Source organism: Ischnura elegans, chromosome X, assembly GCF_921293095.1.
Source record: "Ischnura elegans chromosome X, ioIscEleg1.1, whole genome shotgun sequence".
Lineage (NCBI taxonomy): Eukaryota > Metazoa > Arthropoda > Insecta > Odonata > Coenagrionidae > Ischnura > Ischnura elegans.
In genome coordinates this window covers 47,467,346-47,489,681 of record NC_060259.1, presented here as the reverse complement: position 1 = coordinate 47,489,681, position 22,336 = coordinate 47,467,346, and the positions used below count along the sequence as shown (strand labels likewise).

The following is a 22,336-nucleotide window of genomic DNA, read 5'->3' as shown; positions in this document are numbered from 1 at the left end:
AGACTGGTAGAAAATGGCTGTCTACTGCGTGATGACGTTGGGTGGCATAGCACGCTCAGGGCCAGGGTGCGTGACCCTGCTATTTAGCTTATTTTTTTCTGAAACACACAATCTCCGGCCCTGAGTAGTGTCCGGTATTGGGCAAGTCTCCCCTTACTGAATTCCGAGTAAATGACATGGTATGCAATTTCACTGAAACGAAACGAGTTTCATACGAAAATTTAAAAAAAAATTCAATGCCAGAGTAAAAAATAGGATCTGCAAAATAAGTAAATGAGGCATTGCATGAAGAGAACTACAACTGCTTGTGAGCTCTCTTGCAACTTCCGAGAGTGGAAAAAAAGTTATCTTTCATTCTATGCTATAAGAAGAATATCGAAATGAGATGCTTTATGCTTTATTTCTGATAATTCGACGACCAGATGAATGCATGCTGATTAGTCGATATGTTGGACTACAATGAAATATTTCACTGATACGCTTGCAAACATGCTCGAAAGTTAGGCATTGATTCATAAGAATTTGATCACAGCAGCTATAAAACCATTTTAAAAAGCTATGATCTCAACCGACTTAGCAACACTTCATCACTGCTACATTAAATACACATAATTTTCGATACTCACACTAGACTCGGATTCATATTTAGCAAAATTCATGTATATTCCCATGGAATCGTATAGCCATAACTTTATTAATTATTTTAATGGTAAAATATATTGACATTGTGTATTTTTTTACTCTCATAGGTCTCATTGACTTCTTAGTGAGCAATCATCCAATCGCTTTAGCACTTCGACAATATGTGGTGTTCAAAATAGTTCCAATGATGAATCCAGATGGCGTATTTCTAGGAAATTACAGGTAAGAATACTAATACGGCGATATTCGTCAGCAAAACGGATCAATTTTGCCTATGAACTAGAATACAAGTTCAGTGCCTTTGTATTTGTCTATAAACTAGATTACGTGTGACTTTAATTGGTTACGATTTAATCTTGCTCTCAATGTGCAGAGAAATAAAAATCGGAAATGGGTACAACAATGGGTGCTCACTTACTTGCTTGCTTTTCCAATGGTATATTTGTTAATGTGGTCCTTTTCACAAGAAACTCTAAAGTATTTAAGAATGTTTTCACTAACATATTTTTTCTTGTGTGATTTTAAATGTACATAAAAAATGGTGATGCTGAATATGTATAATAATTAGCCATGAATTAATGTCCTACGCTGTGCTAATAAGCTTTAATCCGTACGCCAGTTTTACCTAAAATTGTTTAGCATTATATATTGTCGACTTATTAGAATAAAAATTTTAAAATACCTTTTGAGCCTCAAATATGAATGCTCAAAGTGAATACGGCTGTCCTCAGAAGTTGTGGCACACAGTGCCGATATATTTTGACCATGAGACCTTCATCGTTGAGTGCAGAGCGGTGGTCATGTGAGGGGTCTGGCCACTGACGTATGACCATCATAACGGCGAGTGGGCGATATTCAACAGATTCAAGCCCCTTCGCTTCCCCCCAGCCTTTAAGTGTATCCCACTCGCGCCGTCTGAGCCCATTGTGGACGCAGAGATTGAGATTTGACCAAAGCCACGCTCCCATGGAAGCAGACGCGAACCCACCTATTTCCTCCTCGACGAGATGTAGGCATTCCTGAAGAGACACACTCTCTCTCGAGCCTTGCGTACGATTCTACCTCCTTTTTCTCCCGCAACCTGCCCATCTTACACATCCGTTGCCTCCTTTACGACCTCCCCGCCTTCTCTCCTCCAAATCCCCTTTTCCTGAAAACTCGGGAGAAAGATCCTCTCTCTCTCTCTCTCCCCTCCCCCTTTGGCGTAAATCCTGGAGCGGGAGCGAGTCTGGGCGACGTACTCCTCATTCAAATGCGCTCATGTTTGCGGATGAGCCAGCCATGTGCTGGGGGAGGGGGTCTGAGGGTGGGGAGCGGCATGTGTCGCTATCCGGCTGGAGGCGGCGGGAGGGGGCTCAGCTGCCGCCAGCAGTGGTGGCGACGGGGACACGCCCATCCAGCGCTGAGGCGAGAGGCAGGGGGTGCAGTGTTCACTGGGGAAGGGATCGGATTGATGGAGAGACTGGAGCGTTGGCTTTCAATCTGAAGGATTCAGATTCAAATCCATATGGTATTGGAAGGTTGGATACATCCGAGCTGTGGTACTAAAAAAGAAGGATGGAGACCTAATGGATCGACCGAGGGAGTAAGGAAGAAAAGTATGAGAAAAATTGTCTTGTGAAAAGAAGACGGAACGATGTAATCGGCAACGACATGGTACATGATGGCCTGATGAAGAAGATCATCGAAAGATAAGTGAACCAGTCTAACGGAAGAGGGAGGATTCGGATAATATACTAGGAATATCTGACGAAGGATATCTATATACATGTAAAAAAGGATGTCTTTTTGTCTGTCCGTTATGCGTTTCCATACAGCCGCACGGATTGTGACCAAAGTTAGCACATAAGTGCATCTCATGCTCCCAATCCTCGTAGTACTACTTTTGGTTGCGTCCGACGCTTTCTTTTGGTCGTTTTCCATTACCGTTTGTCACGTCACATGATACAACTTCTGCGGTAGGACGTCCTGCCTTATAGGAACTCCTTTTGACACGCTAAAACAGAAAACAAAAATCCTATATAATCATGAAATCCAAGTTTCCCACTTCTCTGGGTACCTGCGGATAAAAGATAAAATAGATTAAAATTTTCATCGGTGGTAGATGAAGAAAGTAATACGGACGGAAGCGTCTAGCTAGTGTTGGAATTTCTAACTCGCTTTCATTACGATACTTTAGTGGGCTATTTAAGTACTCCACGGCTCAATAACTATTTTTTCACATTGTTGACAAATGATGATCGTATTAATTTTTTTGTTTTGAGATATGTATACATAATGATTGAAAGGCAGTGAGATAAATTTGCTATGAGGCCCAAAAATCGAGATTTTGTTATGACAACCTTAAAAATATCGAATTTTAAAAGCTTTTTACGTGTTATTAAAAACTGTATTTGATAGCGTAACACAAGTTTTGAAAAAGCGGCGCACAACTTCATTGGAAATCGCTATCAAAACGATGTTAGCAAGGAAGTCACACTAACTGGTAACTTAAAAATATGAATGTAAGCCAAAATTAGTGTTGGAATATCTAACTCGCTTTCATTACGATACTTTAGTAGGCTATTTAAGTACTCCACGGATCAATAACTATTTTTACGCTTTTTTGTACACTTTTTAACGTTTCGGCATTTGAAGATGCATCAGTCATCCTCAGTATTGCTGCACTTACCCTATGCAATTTTTTCTCTAAATATGCAGTGTAAGCCGCAAAGGGACCAAATCGGAAGACATTCCAATAGGCTTCGCGGCTGTTAATCGTAGCATACCCCCCAGTTAAAGGTTAACATGCAATCTTCACGACAAAATGGCAGGCGCGCTCTAGTATGCTACTTATTCCAAAAAGATGGGACTCCTAATCTTCGATAATGGCTGATATTTTTCAAGGGAATCCATCAACGCATAAGAGTCCCTATTCAATAAGTGGAGGACTTTATTCTAAGCACATGCAAAATGGGGCAATATAATGGGCGTTGATCGTTGATCTCTGACTCTGATTCCGCGTTTTTTATTATCCTCTTTCACTCTCACTGAAGGAAAATTCCTTAGGGATAGTCGCCAGCACCAAAATTTCCGATGATGAAAAGTTTATAGGAGAGAGGAATTTCGATTCTATTTCTGCAATATCCTTGGTTATCCCTGGTCAGAAGTGGGAGGGTAAAAAGCATTTTTATTTTTAAGGGGACTGCACAGGCCCAACTCCATCTCATAGAAGGCTTCTGTTACCACTTCTGTCACATTTTAATCGGTTTTCACAAATGTCCGCGCCGCGGTAATGAGTGCAACGCGATCCACTCATTTCCAATAAATTGCATTATAATGTTTTTAATTGCGAGGAATGTCAGGAAAGGTTATGAAATTGATAGAACACATAATCATCAATATTAATTTCGGCTATCGCCTTTAACTATTCCTTATTTCCTCGTGAAACTCGGATCAATTTGTCCATTAGCGACTGGAAGTGGCGACTTTTGTGAACCCATTTAAATGCGCGGTGGCTGACAACACATTTAGAGGAAGACTTGAGGATACTTTTTTGTAATATTTGTACACTCCACAAAAAATAATCTCGATTGAATGAGTGGAGGACTGTGTTCAAAGCACATGCAAAATGGGGCAATATTCCAGGCAGAGATTCCAAGTTTCTCTTAAGTTATTCTATCCTACTCTCACTGAAGGAAAATCCATAGAATACGTTCGCCAGCACTGTGTCTTCCGATTATGCAAAAGAATATAGGAGAGAGGAATTTCAAATCTAATTTCACTAAATCCTTTGTTATCCAGGGTTAGAGATAAAATTGAGTTTTCCATTGACCCTAGGTGCTATTCTTGGATTTACGCAATATTTCTAGTCATATCGTTGTAGATCGTATTAAAAGTAAATTAAATATTCTAATCTTATCCCCGGCCCTTAAATTATTCTTCAATCCTGCGATTTATATATCATATGAGCTGAAATTCTTTTGTGGTTATGACATCTAAATAAGTTCGTCATCTAAATTAATCGCGAGTTCGAGGTCCACCAGAGATTCCATATCGTGCAAGTGTAATTGCAAACTTTTTGTCGAAACCCCTCGATTTAAAAGGCCAATATTTGCTATTTCCGTGGTATAGCAATAAATAAATATAAAACTTTGCACTTAGTATATTTAAAAACGTTCTGTTGCATTATAAAATGCTCCGAAATATCCTGGCCACAAAGGTACAAAATTTTATTCAACTGAATATACGATCGCAGGTTTCCGCAGCGATGAATGAAATGGCAACAAGATACATGAACGCAGCCCTACAATGCTGACGTAATTAACTAAATATACTTTGTACCCTTCATATCTTTATAGTATTTAATACTATTTATACTCAATACTCTTTTGTATCGTTAATACTCTTAACGAACCCAGTATTCAGTACGCGTCACATATTTTATGTATTATATTTTTTTCTCCTATTTTTCACCTTTGATACCTTAGTATGTGCCTCATGCATCAAATGTTTTTAATACCCTTCGAAGCTTCCGTGCTATGCTGAGTACCCCTCCCCCCAGTGCCTCTTAGCTCTAGCACAAATACGCATAAAAATTTCATTGCCACATACTCCTTTGGCTAAGGATATTTTTAAAATTATTTTATAATGCTTTCACGTTATATTGAATTCTGTTACTTACCGCGCAATAAAATACTAAATTTTTATTTTCTCATCAGAAAACTGGTTATATTCCCGATTTTCTTGGCGTAATTGCCGAAAAGAAGGAAAGCTAAAATATCTATGCTATTCAGCTGTTATTTAAAATAATAATTATTTATGTTAAACTTGTGGCGAGAATTTTCTTTGAATTTTTACCCTAATTACAGTACAATGCTGACGACCTATGCTTCTTTGAAGAAGTATCCATGGGAAATTCACTTGGCGCTCTCAAATAGCCACTCACAATGGCTTTATGAGCTAAATTTAAGAGCTTAACTGTCACGTACTTGGACGAGCCGTGCATCCGGCCGTCAACGAGCGTACGTCAATTTCTAACCGCCTGCTAATACTTGCGGATACGGTCAATTCGTCACACATTGAGATAGATATTATATGTTGGTTTTATTTTCAAGTCCAGCTAGGATCTACGATGAATAGCGGCAACAAGGGTAGCTTTTACCTAATAAATTGGGAATTTTTTACCCCAGCGAAGTGTTCCATTACTCTCTTTACTACACTCCCTTTATAAGCTTTTACGTGGGACTCCTCTTCTATGATTGAAACGGTTAAATTTGCAAATTTAATTTTAATGATTGAGTTAAAAGTTATTCACTCAATCGAGAATCAATAACGTTATATCAAAATAAATGTATGATATATAGTTTCATTTAATGCCATAGCATATTACCCCACGCAACTAGTCGATATATGCCGAATGATATATGTCATCCCAAGAATGCTAAACTGCATATATTATTATTTTCCATTTATTGATAAGGCACAATAAGGAAATAATTGCGATTTAAAATTGCTAACAGAATATAAAATTCGCAATCACTATTTCTCTCTCTCGCAAATTATAAACTAATTTTCGAACGATTCTTCAGTATTCTCCTCCTTCGATTTTTGATTGAGAGAAACTAAACTTTATGCTGTATACAACTGTATGCTGTATGTGGTTCTCTTTCTTTAAAATAAAATAAAAAATAAAAATAAACGTTCAAGCCGTATAATTCAAAATTCAATTGTTATTGTGAGCGTAAACGAAATACGTGGAAACTGTACATCAATTTTCGCGCATTCCAGGCTAAAATCCTACATTTTCATAATTATTCTTTTCAATCCATATGGAATATTTCCGCAAATAGTCCTTCGGTTTTGAAAAATTATACTTCTTCGGTCATTTCTTGTTCCATTTTTCCAAAGCGGACACTCCACTGCTTCAATTTCAAACTATGTGCACAAAAAGAGTAGCTTCGGTTATATATTATACCTATGGCGGAAGTTATACTTCCAGTTCTTTCTCAGACGCAGTACCGCTTAATATATTTTTTGCGAGAGCGAAAAAGTTTTCGCTGACAATATAAATTCACACATTTATGAAGCTCTCCTCGTCGACGTTTTTCTCTGCAAATTGACTCCACTCATCTTTTGAAGCCGTCCCCTTAATGAAAGAGGAAACTTTTCTCCGCAGAAGGAGTCGTTTTATTTCTGAATTACCGCATAGAGATCGAGATGTTTCGCAGGACAAAAGCCGCGATGGCCCGATTCGGAGGGAAGGGGAGGGGAGGCGAGGAAATCGCGGAGGAAGGGCGCCGGCCGTCTCATCAAAGATGGAAGAGACACGAAAAAATTCAGGAGGCTTGAACGGCGAGCAGCAAAAAGGTAGGGAAGATGGCCCATCAACAGCAATGCACTCCGCTACTGATTTCTTTCTGGCCCAAGATGTGCGGAAGGAGATATCGTCGTGAGGTTTAAAAAATACATTTGCGAAACGTTTTGACTTAGCTAAAAATGCCAGTGGTCAAATAAATTCTTCAAAACATGTAATAACCTCGCACACATTCATTGCACATCATATAATAAAGAAGAATATCACAGTATTTCTGTCCGGTAGTTGAATTGAAAGGTAGTTGCATTTTTCCACAATTATTTCAGGCGTGCGACGAGTATCGGCCATCATCTGGTACAAGACACAAGTGCAAGGAGTGAATCGCTTTGTACGCATTAAATAGTAGTGGAAATGTTCAACAACCTTTCATTTCAATATGTCGAGCTTCCACTTCGTCACCCCTGAATCGGTTGAACTAAACCCGTCAACGCCCAGGGGTGCCATATGGCACCCAGTGCAGTGCCGAGCCAATTCTCCTGCAATGCATTGAATTGAATAGGTGAATTTTAGCGTACATTTCTGGGCACATGCTTTGTATAAGGTTTTCTCTATTATTCACTCAGTTTGAATTGCGTTCATTGTGTTGAGCTCATATGTATCATATTTTATAAAAGTGAAATGTGTGTGATTTTAAAAAATCTTTGGGCGCTGACGGGATTTCAGCCATTTAGAGTAAGCAACAAGGTTTTGGCGAGTTAGAACTCTACCAGGGCCAGTCTATGTCGGCATCTACGTTCAATACATGAAAAAGTATGGCGGGGAGTAATAAGGGAGTATAATAGCAGCCGTTGGCAGGATTATAAACTTATACGACTCTATGATGTTATAAAGTTAGATGTAACGTCTAAGTTTTGTATAAAAACTGATATATGTAGAAATTCAAATTACTTTACTTTTATTGTTCCACGTGATTTAGGGAAAGAGACGATATTTTTAAGGTTCGAAAATGAGGACGACCAAGTATACCCAGTTCAAATCTCATTCGATTGCCGTTATCATATGAATATTTTATGAATCCTCCTTAAGCGTAACGGGATCAAATTGCATGATTTGTCTACCAAATACGCCTATATTATTTCACTAATTTCATCAAGTAACATTTTACCGATTAAAAAAATAAGATAGAAAAGGTACTTTAAAATCGAATTCCAAAACTGACTTACTCACCATTTGATTCTACCAAATCCAAATTCATTTGCATATTGAATATCGATTTCCTCCTCTCTCGCTTTTAGTAGTTGAGACTTCCATTGACAAGTCAAAACGCCAAACTATAGCATTTAACCACGTTCTTCTGTATGTATCGAGCAGAATCATAACACGATGTGGCAGCATTTGATAAAATATTCTATCAGCACGGAATCTCTATCTGAAGCCTGTGGCTGCTGACATTACGAGAAAACACCAGATGCAGCCTCTTGGTTGTGAAGAAAATGTCTCAACTAAATTTGCGTGGTCATGAATGAAATGATTAAATATGAAAACACTACCCTCTTTTTTTTTAATGCACGCACACTATCTTTGGAGCCAAGGAAAATGAACTAACAGCTACGCGTCAATGTTATACTGATAATTTTGTATTTTTGCATGCGTCAATTCAACGTTGGTGTCATATGAATTAAGTGATCCAACTCAAAGGTTGATTTGATATTGGAAAAATATTTTGTCTGTGTTCAATATTTAAATATTTTCATCCTCAACTGGATAACATAAATAATATGAGTTCTTTGCCATCTAACTACCATAACATACTTAGCTTGATCCTAATGAGTACGCATATTCCGGGGAATGTGTGCTACTAATCATTTAAAAACCATTCACAGCATTCGTAATCACGACCAAGGGTGCATATAAAAATAATGCCATTACTTGACACACGATAAAAATATACCAACAAAGAAACAATTTCGTGAAGGCTATAGGGAAAAACTTGCAATATTTTCACAATTAAATGTGCATTCACTAGATTTCAATTGATACAGATGACTTTCCCAGAAGTCATCGTGAAATGCTCATATCTACAACGTGAGCTGAATTAGTATTGTAAGTGTGAATTCATTTGTTCTTAATTGCGGACTTGATTAAACAAATTTCGAAAATTAAGCGAGGGACGTAAATAGGGATTAGTATACTTCATTCCGCTTATTGACAAATAAATTTGTGGCATGCTTTCAGAGCGATGGATGTGGCTACGGCCAGATAGAATCCGACATAATTGATAGGAACCTGGATCACTGGTATCGTTTAAAACGTATTCATTGAACTTATACATGCGATAATTCCACCGAAAGTAATTTCAGCATTTCGATGGGCAGACATGTCTTTACCACTCAATTATTACAAAACTATCTCATCAATAGCAGGGGGCGATGGATGATGAAATTTGAAAGACTACAGCTAAAAATATTTTTTTTTTATTTTAAAGAGTTCATTTTATCGGAAAATTATATAAAATATAATTTAATAACCAATTTTATTAAAATTATGAATTGAATTTCATAAAAATTGTATCTATTATTTGCCATAATTTAGTGTTATTTAATTACTATCGAATGCTTATGTCAAAATGCTATTACGTGATTCAATTTTCCCGCAAACCAGACTTGAATTGTAGAATTTAATACATGTAATGGACCACAGAATTTTTGCTTGGCAAACCACAATGGAATGAATCGTATAATGAATAAATGTACTTCAGTACTTAAATAATTCAAATAATCTCTAACTTGAATTACTCTTGCAGGATAAAAATTATTCACCCCATTAGAAACTTTGTTTGCGTTAAACGAATGATATGGACCTCATAAGGACCGAGTCATGCGTCAAAATTCGCTCGGGTGATAAAACAGTTTACGTCTTTCATAAATTACGCCTCATAAACCTATGTTATGGGTTTCTGCTTCTCAGCGCGGTGCACTCATTCCTCTTGAGAAGAGATTCATTCCCGAATTTAAAGCCATACTTCAACACTGCTGTCTCTCGAATAACCAAGTATTAGAGGCCAATCCTAATCACAAGTATGCGTACCTCCGGCTATGAAGATAGTGCCATTACCACATAGAATTAGCGTGAAATTTGGCGTGCCAAGCACTATCCCAAGCAATTTTCTCCGTAAGTACGTTCAATAAAATTTAGGTAAAAATGAATTAAAGTTTTTTAATTAAAAGTTAGTTAAAATAGCTTTTTGAGTTAGATAAAATTTAGAGAAAAGTAGATTAAATTTATCCTTGGCTATATAGCCTTTATGTTGGTCGTCTAACAAAGGATAGTTCCATTCCTGCCTCAGATGAGAATGTAACATTCAAAATAAGCACATAGGAAGTAAGAGCTATCGGAAATAAAATAAATATGAGATTCTTGAAGGCGAAGATTCCCAAGCACGTTTTTTTTTTTTTATAATGAATACTATTTTATTAACTTATTGAAAAATAACTCTGTTAGGAAACGTTTTGTTTCTGTAAACCACATTTGAGGAACAATCAGATCATCGTTAGTTGAAAAGGAGGGATGCGTGGTATTCTAGTGGGTAGAGCTTATCGCTACTGACCGAAGGGTCCACAGTACAAATTAAGGGTGTCAAAAACTACCGGATGAGGCCTTCAAACGCCCCCAAAAAGTCCTCGAAGAGCGAGGTGGTTAATTCCGTAATTAGCTTCACTCATTCAAACTCACAATCCTGTTAAAACAGAGAGAATACTAGCTAAAAAAAAGTCGTTCATGTATTTTTTCATAGCTACATCTGCCACAACATTATTCCTTTAATTTTCATTCGAAGGATAAGTCAGTGATCCTTTTAACTTCACATTAAACTCTCAATTCTTCCAATGCACGACTTTACAAAGCTAAAAGACCCCACGGCGAACCGAACATTTTCGCCACCAACCAGGGTGAACAAACGTTAGTTCACTCTGCTCTAATTTTGTCTCAAATTAAGCAAATTCTTTCACATTAAAATACCCACACCCATTTGCATCGAATTCCAGCAAGTTAATGAGATCATCAGGAAATTGTGGATACTTGGGAGGGCCAGAGTGGAGGATTAGGTGGAGGGCGAAAAATAGTGCTTTGGATGCATTGGAGTCGTCCCCCCTGCCTTTGGATAACCCAATTTTGGGTCGTTTCGGAGCAAATTAGCGAGCAGAACCAACCTATCGCCGGAACAATGCCCAACCGCACACATCCAGGTGGCTTTATGGCCACGGCCTGTAATTATGTGGCTGCAACGTTTGCTGTTGGCGGGCATTAGTCCTTTGAACCGAGGTTGAATCGCCGTGGGCTGGGAGGGTGGGCGAAAGTCGTGCCCCAACCGGATTAATCTCGCTGCCCTCGCAAATTTATTTCCATCCATGTGAAATAATGGAAAATCCGCACAGCTATAGACGGCGTTACATTATTAATGGTATATTGCTCGAAAATATGGCCGAGAATCCTATAGATGTTAGCATGTGCCCTCTGATGTGAAAATTCTTTCAAATGCCTAAGGGATAATACCGAGATCAGCATATATACTTGTATTTGAAGGATTTATAGAATGCTTTCCTTTTATATCGCATAAGTAATAATATTATTAAACGTTTCTACGATAAATACATAGCGATGATTAAACATTGATAGTGCAGCATGTGCATGGCCTGAATAAACATAGATCGCTGGTAAATCTGGTGGTATTCGGCGATATTTTGCGGAATTTGCAGAATACTTCGAATGAATGACTTAAAATTTTTTATTCGTTGGTTAACGTGATCTTCTGGTTACGTTAACTGACAAAACGGTGCCGTCACCCAAAGATAACGTCAAGCGTCGAAACCAAGATCGTGATTTAATAAATAATTCTGTGGAAAAACAAAGTTTAAGTTATTCACTCAAATAAAATCGCCTGTAATTTTGCTTGGTAAGATATTTCCAATTCTAATATGGTCCTATATCTTATGCCAATCCCATAAAAGTCCTATGATTTGAAATTTCTTAAAATGTCTGAGAAAGATCGCCGAGGACAGCATATGTATGTACATATAATTGAAAAAATTCTAGTATAAAGCTTTGCATTCACATCGTACAAGTAATAATAATATGTAAGATTTCTAGGATGAATACATACCTATGATTAAACATGAAAAAATCAGCATGAGTATGGCCTGTTATGATCGCTGGAGAATGGAGAATGATCGCTGTTATTTTTGCTCGAAAAAAATTCCCTTTCCAAGATGGGTAAATCTGCAACGGCTCTGATGTGAAAATGTAAACCAGAATCCATTAGTTATAAGCATTTTTCCTCTGATGCGAATTTCTTTAAAATTCCAGACATAGATTAGAAGAAATTCCAGGAGAATTTTTCACATTTATATCGTATAAGTAATAACAATAATTTAAATTGCTAGGATAAATACAGGGCGATGATAAAATGTGGATAGTGCACCATGTGTATGGCCTGAATAATCAGAGATCGATGGTTTTTTTGCCTAAAAAAGAGATTTTCCTTTCCAAGATGGGTATATCTGATGCTACAGCCGTAAAAAGCATTTTAGGAGAATTTCAAACCAAAATATATATGCAAAACTGCTTTCAGTATAAATTTCACGTTCGTTACTACTGACTTGAGCAACAATTGTTTGGTTTCTTGGATTCTAATGACAATTATGATATTTTAGGCTTATGCAGATGTAACTTATCTTTATACCCATCCATCGAAATTAAAAACCAAAATTGAATATTTACCACCCAAATTATTAACATAGAGATAAGGAAATATATACAGTAATTCAGAATAAGGATTTTCATTAGAGGCGCACTCGCTGTGTTCTTTAACAAGGTAGGTAAATAAGTCAATTCCATACGCAATTAATGCACAGAACAATACTTTTTGTACAAACACTACCCACTCACCGAGAATTTTAACCATTCCCGATTAAATTTACACTGTTGAGGTGAAAAACAGCGATACATAAGAAGATTTGGTGGTTGAGATCGCTACTAGAGGAATAGTCAATGTTTCAGTTTTTATCTGCCTTTTTATTCATTTCATGCATTCGTTACGATTCTAAAAAACAGATAATCATGTGGAGAAAGAGAAACGGGCGTAAACTTGGAAAAATCGAAAGAAAAATTATATCAATGGAATTTTTCCGCTCATTACTCCGAAAGAGGCCGTACCTTAGCGCGGGCCCATTTTACAACACTAAGCGTGAAAAACTACCATTAAGGTACATAAAATACAAAATAATCTTCTTCAAGGTCTTTCTATATTTCATAATAGTTCTCTGTTTAAATATGTAGAGTATGCCGCGTTAAAAGTGGAGACTGTGAGGAGTTTCAGAGGAATTTGCACAGAAAAACACAAAATGCATGATTTTTCCGTTGATTTGGTAAAATTTACTGCACATTACATAAATTTAGGACCTATAAATAAATACAATTACTGATCATAAAAAAACTAAAAATAAGGCTCACATCATTGAAGATTTTTATAAAAAACGACTTCTTAGATGGCAAAAATTCAATGATCCCAGCCACTGCCACGCATTAGAAAAAATTAGCGTAACTTTTGGCATCGGAAGAGGATTCATAATTTTACTAAAGTATGTCCCAACCTCACTTCATCAAAACAAGCGTTTCGTGTTATTCAACACGCATATTTTTAGTATACACATATTTAATTCCAAAACATGGGTAGAGTTAGTTTCCGCTAAGTAAAGACAAAACGCACCCACACTCATATGAAAATTTCTGATACTAAGTTAAACTAAAAGCTAAGTATCATGTCAACAGATGATACCATTTTTGATCCAATTTAAATATTCCAAAAGCGTCAACAGGTACTTACTCTGCAATATTTTTCAGGAAAACTGAAAAACTCAATTTCATGGAAACTTTTATTTAGAAACGAGTAAGGCAGCATGGTCCTCTTCAGAACGATTCGCGCCTGATGTACAAGCAACCGGAGACAACTATCGTGCAGTGGAATCCACATCTTATAATCCAACGAACAACTATTTTAAATGAAAATGGGATTAAAATCTCAATAGCTATGTCATGTTTGCACGTCTGTATCACGAAAATTGCCCATTTACATGGCCATTGGCATCCCGTTAATAAATTGACTACTATTTCGGAATATTTTTCATAAGTTTGAGCTTCCTACTTCGTTAAACGTTATTTTATAATCTTTCCAGTTTTCTTCGATTTCAGCCCACAGTGCGGTGTGTCAAAGATATATTAAGTAAACAATAATAAAAACTATGATGCCAGCTTAGTGAATTCATTTTTACATGAATCAAGCGAAAGGTGCCCGTTGAATTTCAATGGCTATCGAAGACCTAAATATGGCATTTTTTGTTAAAAATCGTATTTTAATAGTGGCGGGGATCGGGTAGGTGTAGTGGCTAGAGTGTTTGCTTCCCACCCGTGGGCTCGGGTTCAAATCCCGGCAGTGGCAGAGAATTTTCAGAGACTATCAGATCCCTGCTTGAATGCTATGTGGAGGACATTTTAAGCGCAACACTCCGTCCGCCGGATGGGATGTCAAGCCGTGATCCCCCAGGCGCCTTTCATTGAGAGCAGGCTAATGCAGACGCCGAATTTCTCTCTACCCTTCCTTTCCTACCCTCTCTCATGGCGTAAATGACCTAAGCTATCGGTCGCGTGCTCCCAGTACCATACCTCATCATCATACCCAGTATCATTTAAATGCATGTTCACGTCTAATTTTTACGATTGATTCTAATTTTAATGTGGAAGGAAAATAGACATTGAAATGGAAGAAAAATGGCCAAATTTTCATTTGAAAGTATAAAATGAGAAGAAAACGAAGGATAAAATTGAAAAATAATGTATACATGAATTGCCATGAGAAAAAAATTTCCGGGACCAGAAATCGAACTAAGGACCAGGGGTCCGTAACATGTTTTCGGGATTGCTACCGGATAAGGAACTGCATAACTGCCGACGTTTCGATGTCCGACTCGGTCATCGTCCTCAGGGCTGTGAGTGTCGAGTGAGATTTTTCCCTGCTTCTATACAGTTACTCTCGTGGTCAGGTGACTGCGGATTGGCTATCATCTGTGGCGCGCTCTGATTGGCTGGCGTGTTGGCGATGATTTTGCCTAGTCATTTTTGTTGTTTTGAGCAGCACAGGTTTCCAAGTGTTGCTCAATGCCTATCCGGAATTTCTATTCACTGTGCTTTTGGCCAGTCAAATTTCAATGGGACTTGCCAAAAACGTTGGGTAGAAGTACAAATGTTGCAATAGAGGATCGTCAAGTTTGTCTCTAAATTTGTTGTCATTCACCGCGCATTTAAATGGGTTTACAGAATTCGCCACTCGCGTCGCTGACGGACAAATTGATCCGAGTTTCACGGGGATATTAGGTATAATTAGGACTTTTGAACGACATATGCATTCATCGTGATGTGTTCTATCAAATTCATTGCTTTTGAATTCTATTCCTCGCAATCACAAACACTATATGTACTGCAAAATATTGGGAAAAAGTGGATCGCACTGCACTAATAATCGCGCTGCGGACAATTTTGAAATTCGATTAAAATGCGACCGATGTGGAAACAGAAATCAACCTTCTGAGGGATGGAATTGGTCCTCCTCCATGTGGTCACTTGGCCACTTCAGTCGCATTTTAATTCGTTTTCAAATATGCCCGCAGAGCGGTGATGAGTGCAATACGATCCACTTTTTTCCAACATTTGCAGCACCATGTTGGTAATTGCGAGGAAAAGCATTGGGCTTTTATGGATTTGGTAGATTACGTCATCATATAGGTACATAAATTTTGGTTAAAACTGCTAATTATACCTTATTTCCCCAGAAACCTCGTATCAACTTGCCCGTTAGTGACGCGAGTGGCGACTTTTGTAAACCTATTTAAGTGCGCGTTGGCTGATATCACATTCAGAGGACGACGTTTTTAATATTCGTGCCATGGACGTACGATTTTCTGGGCCTCTGCTCAGACCACTACGCGATCCAGGTTCCTGAATTCCCATGGCAATAATAAGTGATATGCGCAGTGGCCCGGGAAGCCAATGGTCCGTGGTTCCATTCCTGGTCCAGGAGAGATTTTCTCATGGAAATTAATGTATATTTCACCGCCGTTCACGCATCAGACTTCGAAATATTACTCGCAAATACCATACCATCTTTTTTTCTACAAATTTCTAACCTATATCTTAGGCAAGCGTTTCTTGGAACAAATTCTTCACAGGTTTTTAAATTTATGGGAGTAGAAATTTAGCATAATGGGGTGACATTTCCTCAAAAAATTATTCCTTCATAAAAATTTTTGCTAGTACGCGGCTATGCATGATAGGAGAAATTTATCCGCGAAGTTTTATGATAGTACCTTTGATTGTATGTGATGATGTGTATTGAAGGCTGTGAAAATCAGTCACTCAGCACACGTTGTTTAAGTATGTGAGAGAAAATAGAACCAATATCAAACTGATTTCTATTTGAATAATTTTCATTTTGGGAACTAGCCAATGAATTATTAATTAAAATAAGACGTTTTGGTGTAAATTCTGTATCAAAATTTGTAGATCCAGTAGAATGCACTTCACGTAAAATAAAAAAAATAATTTCTAAGACGATATTAATTTTCTTTTATCCTGGAATTGAATGAGAGTGTTCTGATATAAATATAACGCCCTTATGATACGAGCCCTCGTAGCTTTTAGCGGTCCTGGAATCCTTTTTACAATAGAATATTCCGCGGAAAGAAGCTCAAAAAATCTATTGGAGAGCATAGTTGTTCATAAAATGGTTAAGAATTGACATTGGGTGCAGAAAAAAGTGGAATATACTACTATCAACCTCAGGAAATTGAACAATCGGTAAGAATATAGAGCTTGAATGCTACCACTGGAGATGGAAATGGTGAGGAATGCCAAAGAGGAGTTAACGTCTACGAATTAATACCTCTTTAACTGAACGATATTTTTCTCGTTTTTGAAATGTTGCGTCGATATTTAAGTATTTGTACCCGTATTTGAATTTATAGCGATACGGTTAATCGGGTTAATTTATCATTAAGAAACCCCCAAATAAGCCAGATGCCAAATAGTAGCACTTAAGAAGAATGACACCGTGAACTGTGACCTGGGTTATGTGAAGGAAGCTTATTAATTAATTTTTTACATTTTTTAAGCCCGGGTTACCAGATGCAAACTGCAGTTCTATCTAGATATTTCCATACACGGCTATATTTCCTCGGATATACTAAACTAATAAGAAAAATAATTTGACTTATGCTAAAATTATATTATAAAATATCTAGTTGCTAATCTAACAGAATTTTTAATATTGAAGTACTCATAATTTAAAAAGCATTTACATATAGGATATTAAATATGGCTTAGATTTCAGCGCTTCAATTCAGCCTATTACTTTTATGCAAGGCCACCACCTCATTTTGCAAATTGCGCGGTTGGATGAGAAGTTTCCAGGACGCTGACTTGGGAGACGCAAACCTGATGAGTGGCCAGCAAGAAGTCCAGACCTGACACCATGAGACTTTTTTATGGATCTGGGCAAAGGAAAAGGTGTACCGGAAAAAACCACGCACACTGGAACAATTGGGAGCAAGGATTCATTGAGTTATCAAAAATATCCGACACAACTTCTTCCAAAAGATCGTGGACTACATACCTGGCCGCTTAAGACGATTGGCCGATGCATGGGCCCGTATATTGAATTTTAAAGTATTCATCAAGATTCTTACATAATAATGCATGCAAGATATAAACTTCAATGAGAAAAAGCTGTTCATATGTGAATAACTCGTCTTTTTCAATACCTAATTATATACCAGCCACCCTGTATATGAGGCTATGCTTGAAAGAAATAGATCAGGATGTTTGGGCAATTTCATAACGCAGAAGGAGTTATGAAACTTTAATGATTGCCCTTAGGCGAGAAAGCAAGTGGAAAAAATTTTGGGTTCAGTAAAACAACACGAAAGGGAAGTTTCAATTAGAAATAACTAGGGCAAAGAACTAATGAGGTGCAGATACAAAAGCTTGTTCGTGGCTGGATGAAAAATTTATAAGCAATCAATTGCTCATCACACTAAATTCTATGAGAACTCTGATCACTTTAGCCTAATGATATTAAAAAAAACTGTTGTTCCAAACATTATCCATAGGTAGCATATATTCTGTAGAGAGTTGAGTGGCACCAATTTTTTATTCATATGGGAAGGGATTACTAAAAACCATAATAAGTGCAACCATTATCTACTCATTAGATGCTGTGAAGATATCTAAGATGTGTTGTAATATGGACTTCCAAGTCTAGTGCTGGTCATCGCTGCAGCGTTGTTTGGCGGGTTCCTTGGATATTTGACATGTATCCACGCAACGTTAACTGGATCAAAATGGATATTGCACGGATGTCATTTTTTAATGCTGACAATGTTGTGTGGGTGTTGCAGAGAGAGAAAGAAAGAGCCATTAATTGCTGCTTGGGACTTTAAATATTATCTAGTATTACATTTATGCCCATGTTCTATTTTCTCGTTTTCAGGTCCAGTCTTATGGGATTCGACCTCAACCGAACCTGGAACCAGATATCTCAGTGGGCTCATCCAACACTCAATGCAATTCATTCGCAAATTATGGCACTGGACAACGATTCCGTACGTATCTTGAAAATCCACCTTAATCTATTCATCCCCAGCAGCAATAAATACGCATAAAACGAGCCAGTTTGACTCTACCCAAGATAGGGTAGTATTTTTCCTTTTCTCCTGGTCATATTTCTCCATTTCAGACGCTGTTAAAGGGTGGGATCCAATATAGGTCTGATCTCTGAAAGTGAATCACTTTGAAAAGTAGCTTTGAGAAGCAGAAAAATATCGGCTAAAAGAGATCAAGAGCAGTAAACGTTTGGAAATGTATCTCAGAGCAATTTCTTTCTTGTCAAACATAAATTCTTCCTAATGACTTAGACAGATATCTGTACAACTCCAATCAGAGTATGTGACACGGGGTGACTCAATTCCAGAAAATTCTTTCACCCAAAATCATTAGCACAAAATTGGTCTATATCCTGATGAAGCTGACACATTAATGATCGAGTCCGTAAAGCTATGCAAATATTTCAGCATAAAAATTAATCAGGTCTCATTTCGTAGGATTTGCTATCACTGAAACAGAGGGTAAGGAAAAGAAAGACTGCCTCCTACCTTAATTATGTTATATTCAGACAGCAGCTTAGTCTATTCTAAGCTCAACCCTAAGTTATGCAAACCGATCTTCTGGTTGAAACGCTGCAATCCATAAATGTGCGTAAAGATCATGTAGTGCAAGCGAAGGATAGACTTATGGCGAAAATTACGGGATTACCAATTGTGAACATTAGAAAACATAAAAATAATGTGATACAAATTGGTAAAGGCGAATGGGCTATCGAAAAATTACCTTTGCCTTCTTTACCTAAAATTCAAGATAACAAAGAAAGTTTCGATGAATGCTCATATGTAGAGTGTTTAAACCATGATAAATCTATTTTCATTAGTCTTTCTCTAAGGACAAGCAGAAACTTTAATTCGGTGCATCAGTAGTTTGAATGATGTACTGCCTGTTTTTTCCCGGTGAGCAAGAATTCTCGAATATGAAGTAGCGGGGGAGGCTTAGAACCATCCTGAAAGGCCAAAACACTGAATACGAAGCAACGGTGAAGTTTAGAAAGATCGTAAGCTTCATGGAAGTACTAGGTCTGTCCATTCCAGATGATTGATTAGGTATGATGGACATGATCCGATGATTATTACGAAAAAAGAATTGGGTCTCAAAGATCTAAAATTGGCAACATTTTGTCTCAGAGCAAGGGTGTTCCACCCGCCCGCGCCGCGCCGCTCCTAGAGGTCAAAGAAAATGTTATATCGCGTCACACAATATAATATATCCATGTATCGACGCACACGTAAAAAATAAACAACTTCAAAAACCACATTGATTGATTGCATTTTTAACCAATAAAGATTATTGCACTATAAAATTATATAGTTTCTTTATTTTATTCATGTGGTGGTAAAGTGACGTGGAGCATTGTGGCCTTTCATACCATGCCGAATCGGTTATTGGCCCATTAATTAAAAAAGGCTTTAGAGGATTAGCGAAAGACTATGAAATAACGGTAAAAACATTAATAGCCCGGAGAGAAAACCTAACCATATCCACAGTTAAGCAAGTGAAGTACCAAATGGAAGAGGAATAAAAAAATGAAATATTAAGGCTCGCACGACGTATTAACGGTGCAGAAGAAAATGTTATGAGAGCCTTGGAACAGCGGTAGCTCTAAAAAAAAGGGTGTAAAAGCGAAGATCATGGGATAAAAAAGCAGGAAATGAGAAAAGAGGGTGAAGCTTGAGTTGACAGGTGTTTTCCTTGTGGCTAGCAGAATGACCGTAATGCTAGGTATTTTCCAAAGGAAAGGGAGGAGAAAAGCAGAGGTATATCTGTGGTGAAGAAAGACCTCATTTCCCTGTGTATGAAGAAGGTAATTGAGGAGGATGTGGCTATTTGGATCTTGGACTGTGCTGCACGTAATACCAATCAAAGGCTAGGCTTGTTGCTCAAGGATTTAAACAAGTAGGTAACTGGGGTAGATTATAAAGAGACTTATCAGTCCAGTCCAGCTTTTGTTAGAAGCACTGTGAATTTATAATAATGACTGTGATATATACTTAGGAGATTTAAAACGATGATTTAAAATGAGCCTAATTCATAAAATAAAAATTAATTACTATTCCATGCAAACAGGCACTATCCGATGTAAGTAATATACCTTCTGAAACCTCTACAACTAGCAGGTGAGCATACCAAAAACAATGTTGAAAGACCCTACACTTAAACACTGCTATGAAACGACCCTTGTCGGAATACCTTTAAATATGCTGGGAAGTGGAGGCCATGGAATATGGATGGTTCTCGCCTATACAGAGTTCTTTTTTCTGCAAAAGAGAACGTTTCCCTACGTTAAAGGCACGATTTCGCTCCACTCTCAGTAGCAGCATATGGAATGCGCTCAAAGAAAGAAGCCTCTCAATATACCTATTAAAGTGCCCCGCGACGCTATATTACGCTTACATTGTAAGTGTAATGTAACGTCGCGTAATTCTTAGTAATATTTATAATTTTTACTTTCTGGTGACTATCTTCAATCACACTTGTATCGATTATCCAGATAGAAAAATGATTGTGGCCACACGCTTTCTGCATCGCCGTACCCTCCGCCCCCAGCGGCCAGAACCGGCACGCTCGAAAAAACGATGCAAAATTCGAGGTTGCAAGTTGGAGCAAGATTTTACTTTAGATTCACAGTGTAGAAGCTTTGTAGAGTAATGTGGTATAAGTCACTTGATGGAACTCGACCTAAGTATCTACTTTTTCAATTTTTCTCTAGGTTTATGTAAAGAATTGGCTAAAAATAGGCTCCGCCATTTTGTTATGTATCTAAGATAAATAATGACATAATATCTTTGCAAACCCTCCAAATCTAAGAAAACTAAGTTTACATTAACATGATATAACATTTTTGTTGATAAAGCAATCCGTAAAACCACTGAACGAGGATAAAGTTGGCACATTTCAGAAAAAATCGAGGCTGGTCGTTTTTGTAGTGTTGCCGCGAGACGAGACGATACTTCAACCAGTCTCGTCTCAGTCTCGTTTTCTGATCTCGGTTATCGTCTCGAGTCTCACCTCGTTTTCCCCGAAATAAATTTATTACCGTTTCCTTTGCGTGCTTAATCGCTGAATCGGTACGCTTGAAATAGGAAAGCCATTAATATAAATTGTAAACATATATTTATCTGGACACCAATAAAATCAAACTTATGTTAAAATCATTGATTTTATTTATACGCAATGAATAAACTAGTAATATGAAACAAAAAATGTCTAAGAATGGAATGTAGACACAAATTTACTGCAGAGAAATCCGCAGAAGGTTTAAGAAGATAATCGCAAAGATAATGTAATTGGTATTAGAGATAATTTTCGCTTTAATAACGTAGTTGAAATAATTTTCAGATTTAAAAAGTTTAATTCACATAAGTTTATTATTTGACTTTAGCCATTTAAGCTAAAGAAATAGGACGCAAATTGAGGCATCCGGATTGGAATACCGGCTAGGGTGAATGATTTTTCCTCTCGGGAATTTTTCACTAGTCTGCAAATAGATTTTCCGAGGGGTTTCTGGCCCCTAATACTTGACTGCATTCTTCTTAAATAAGGTTACCTGCCGCTAGCATTTGATTCTGGAGAAAATGTGATGAATGGAGTTTGAATGAGTGGCTGATGATTAAATGCCAGTGAGAGGGACCA

At 37.5% G+C, this 22,336-nt stretch overlaps 2 protein-coding genes across 2 annotated transcripts in view; one reads left to right on the top strand and one right to left on the bottom strand.

Annotated features, from left to right (window-relative positions):
* LOC124170977 (ELAV-like protein 1) overlaps positions 1-22,336 on the bottom strand; it is a 733,134-nt gene that overhangs the window by 615,186 nt on the left and 95,612 nt on the right. The window lies entirely within an intron of this gene.
* The window catches only part of LOC124171152 (cytosolic carboxypeptidase 6), a 297,445-nt gene that overhangs the window by 204,534 nt on the left and 70,575 nt on the right, over positions 1-22,336 (top strand). Inside the window, exons 7-8 of the mRNA XM_046550289.1 lie at positions 750-864; positions 18,531-18,642. Of these exons, the coding sequence (XP_046406245.1) occupies positions 750-864; positions 18,531-18,642 (227 nt within the window). The remainder of the gene's footprint in view (positions 1-749; positions 865-18,530; positions 18,643-22,336) is intronic.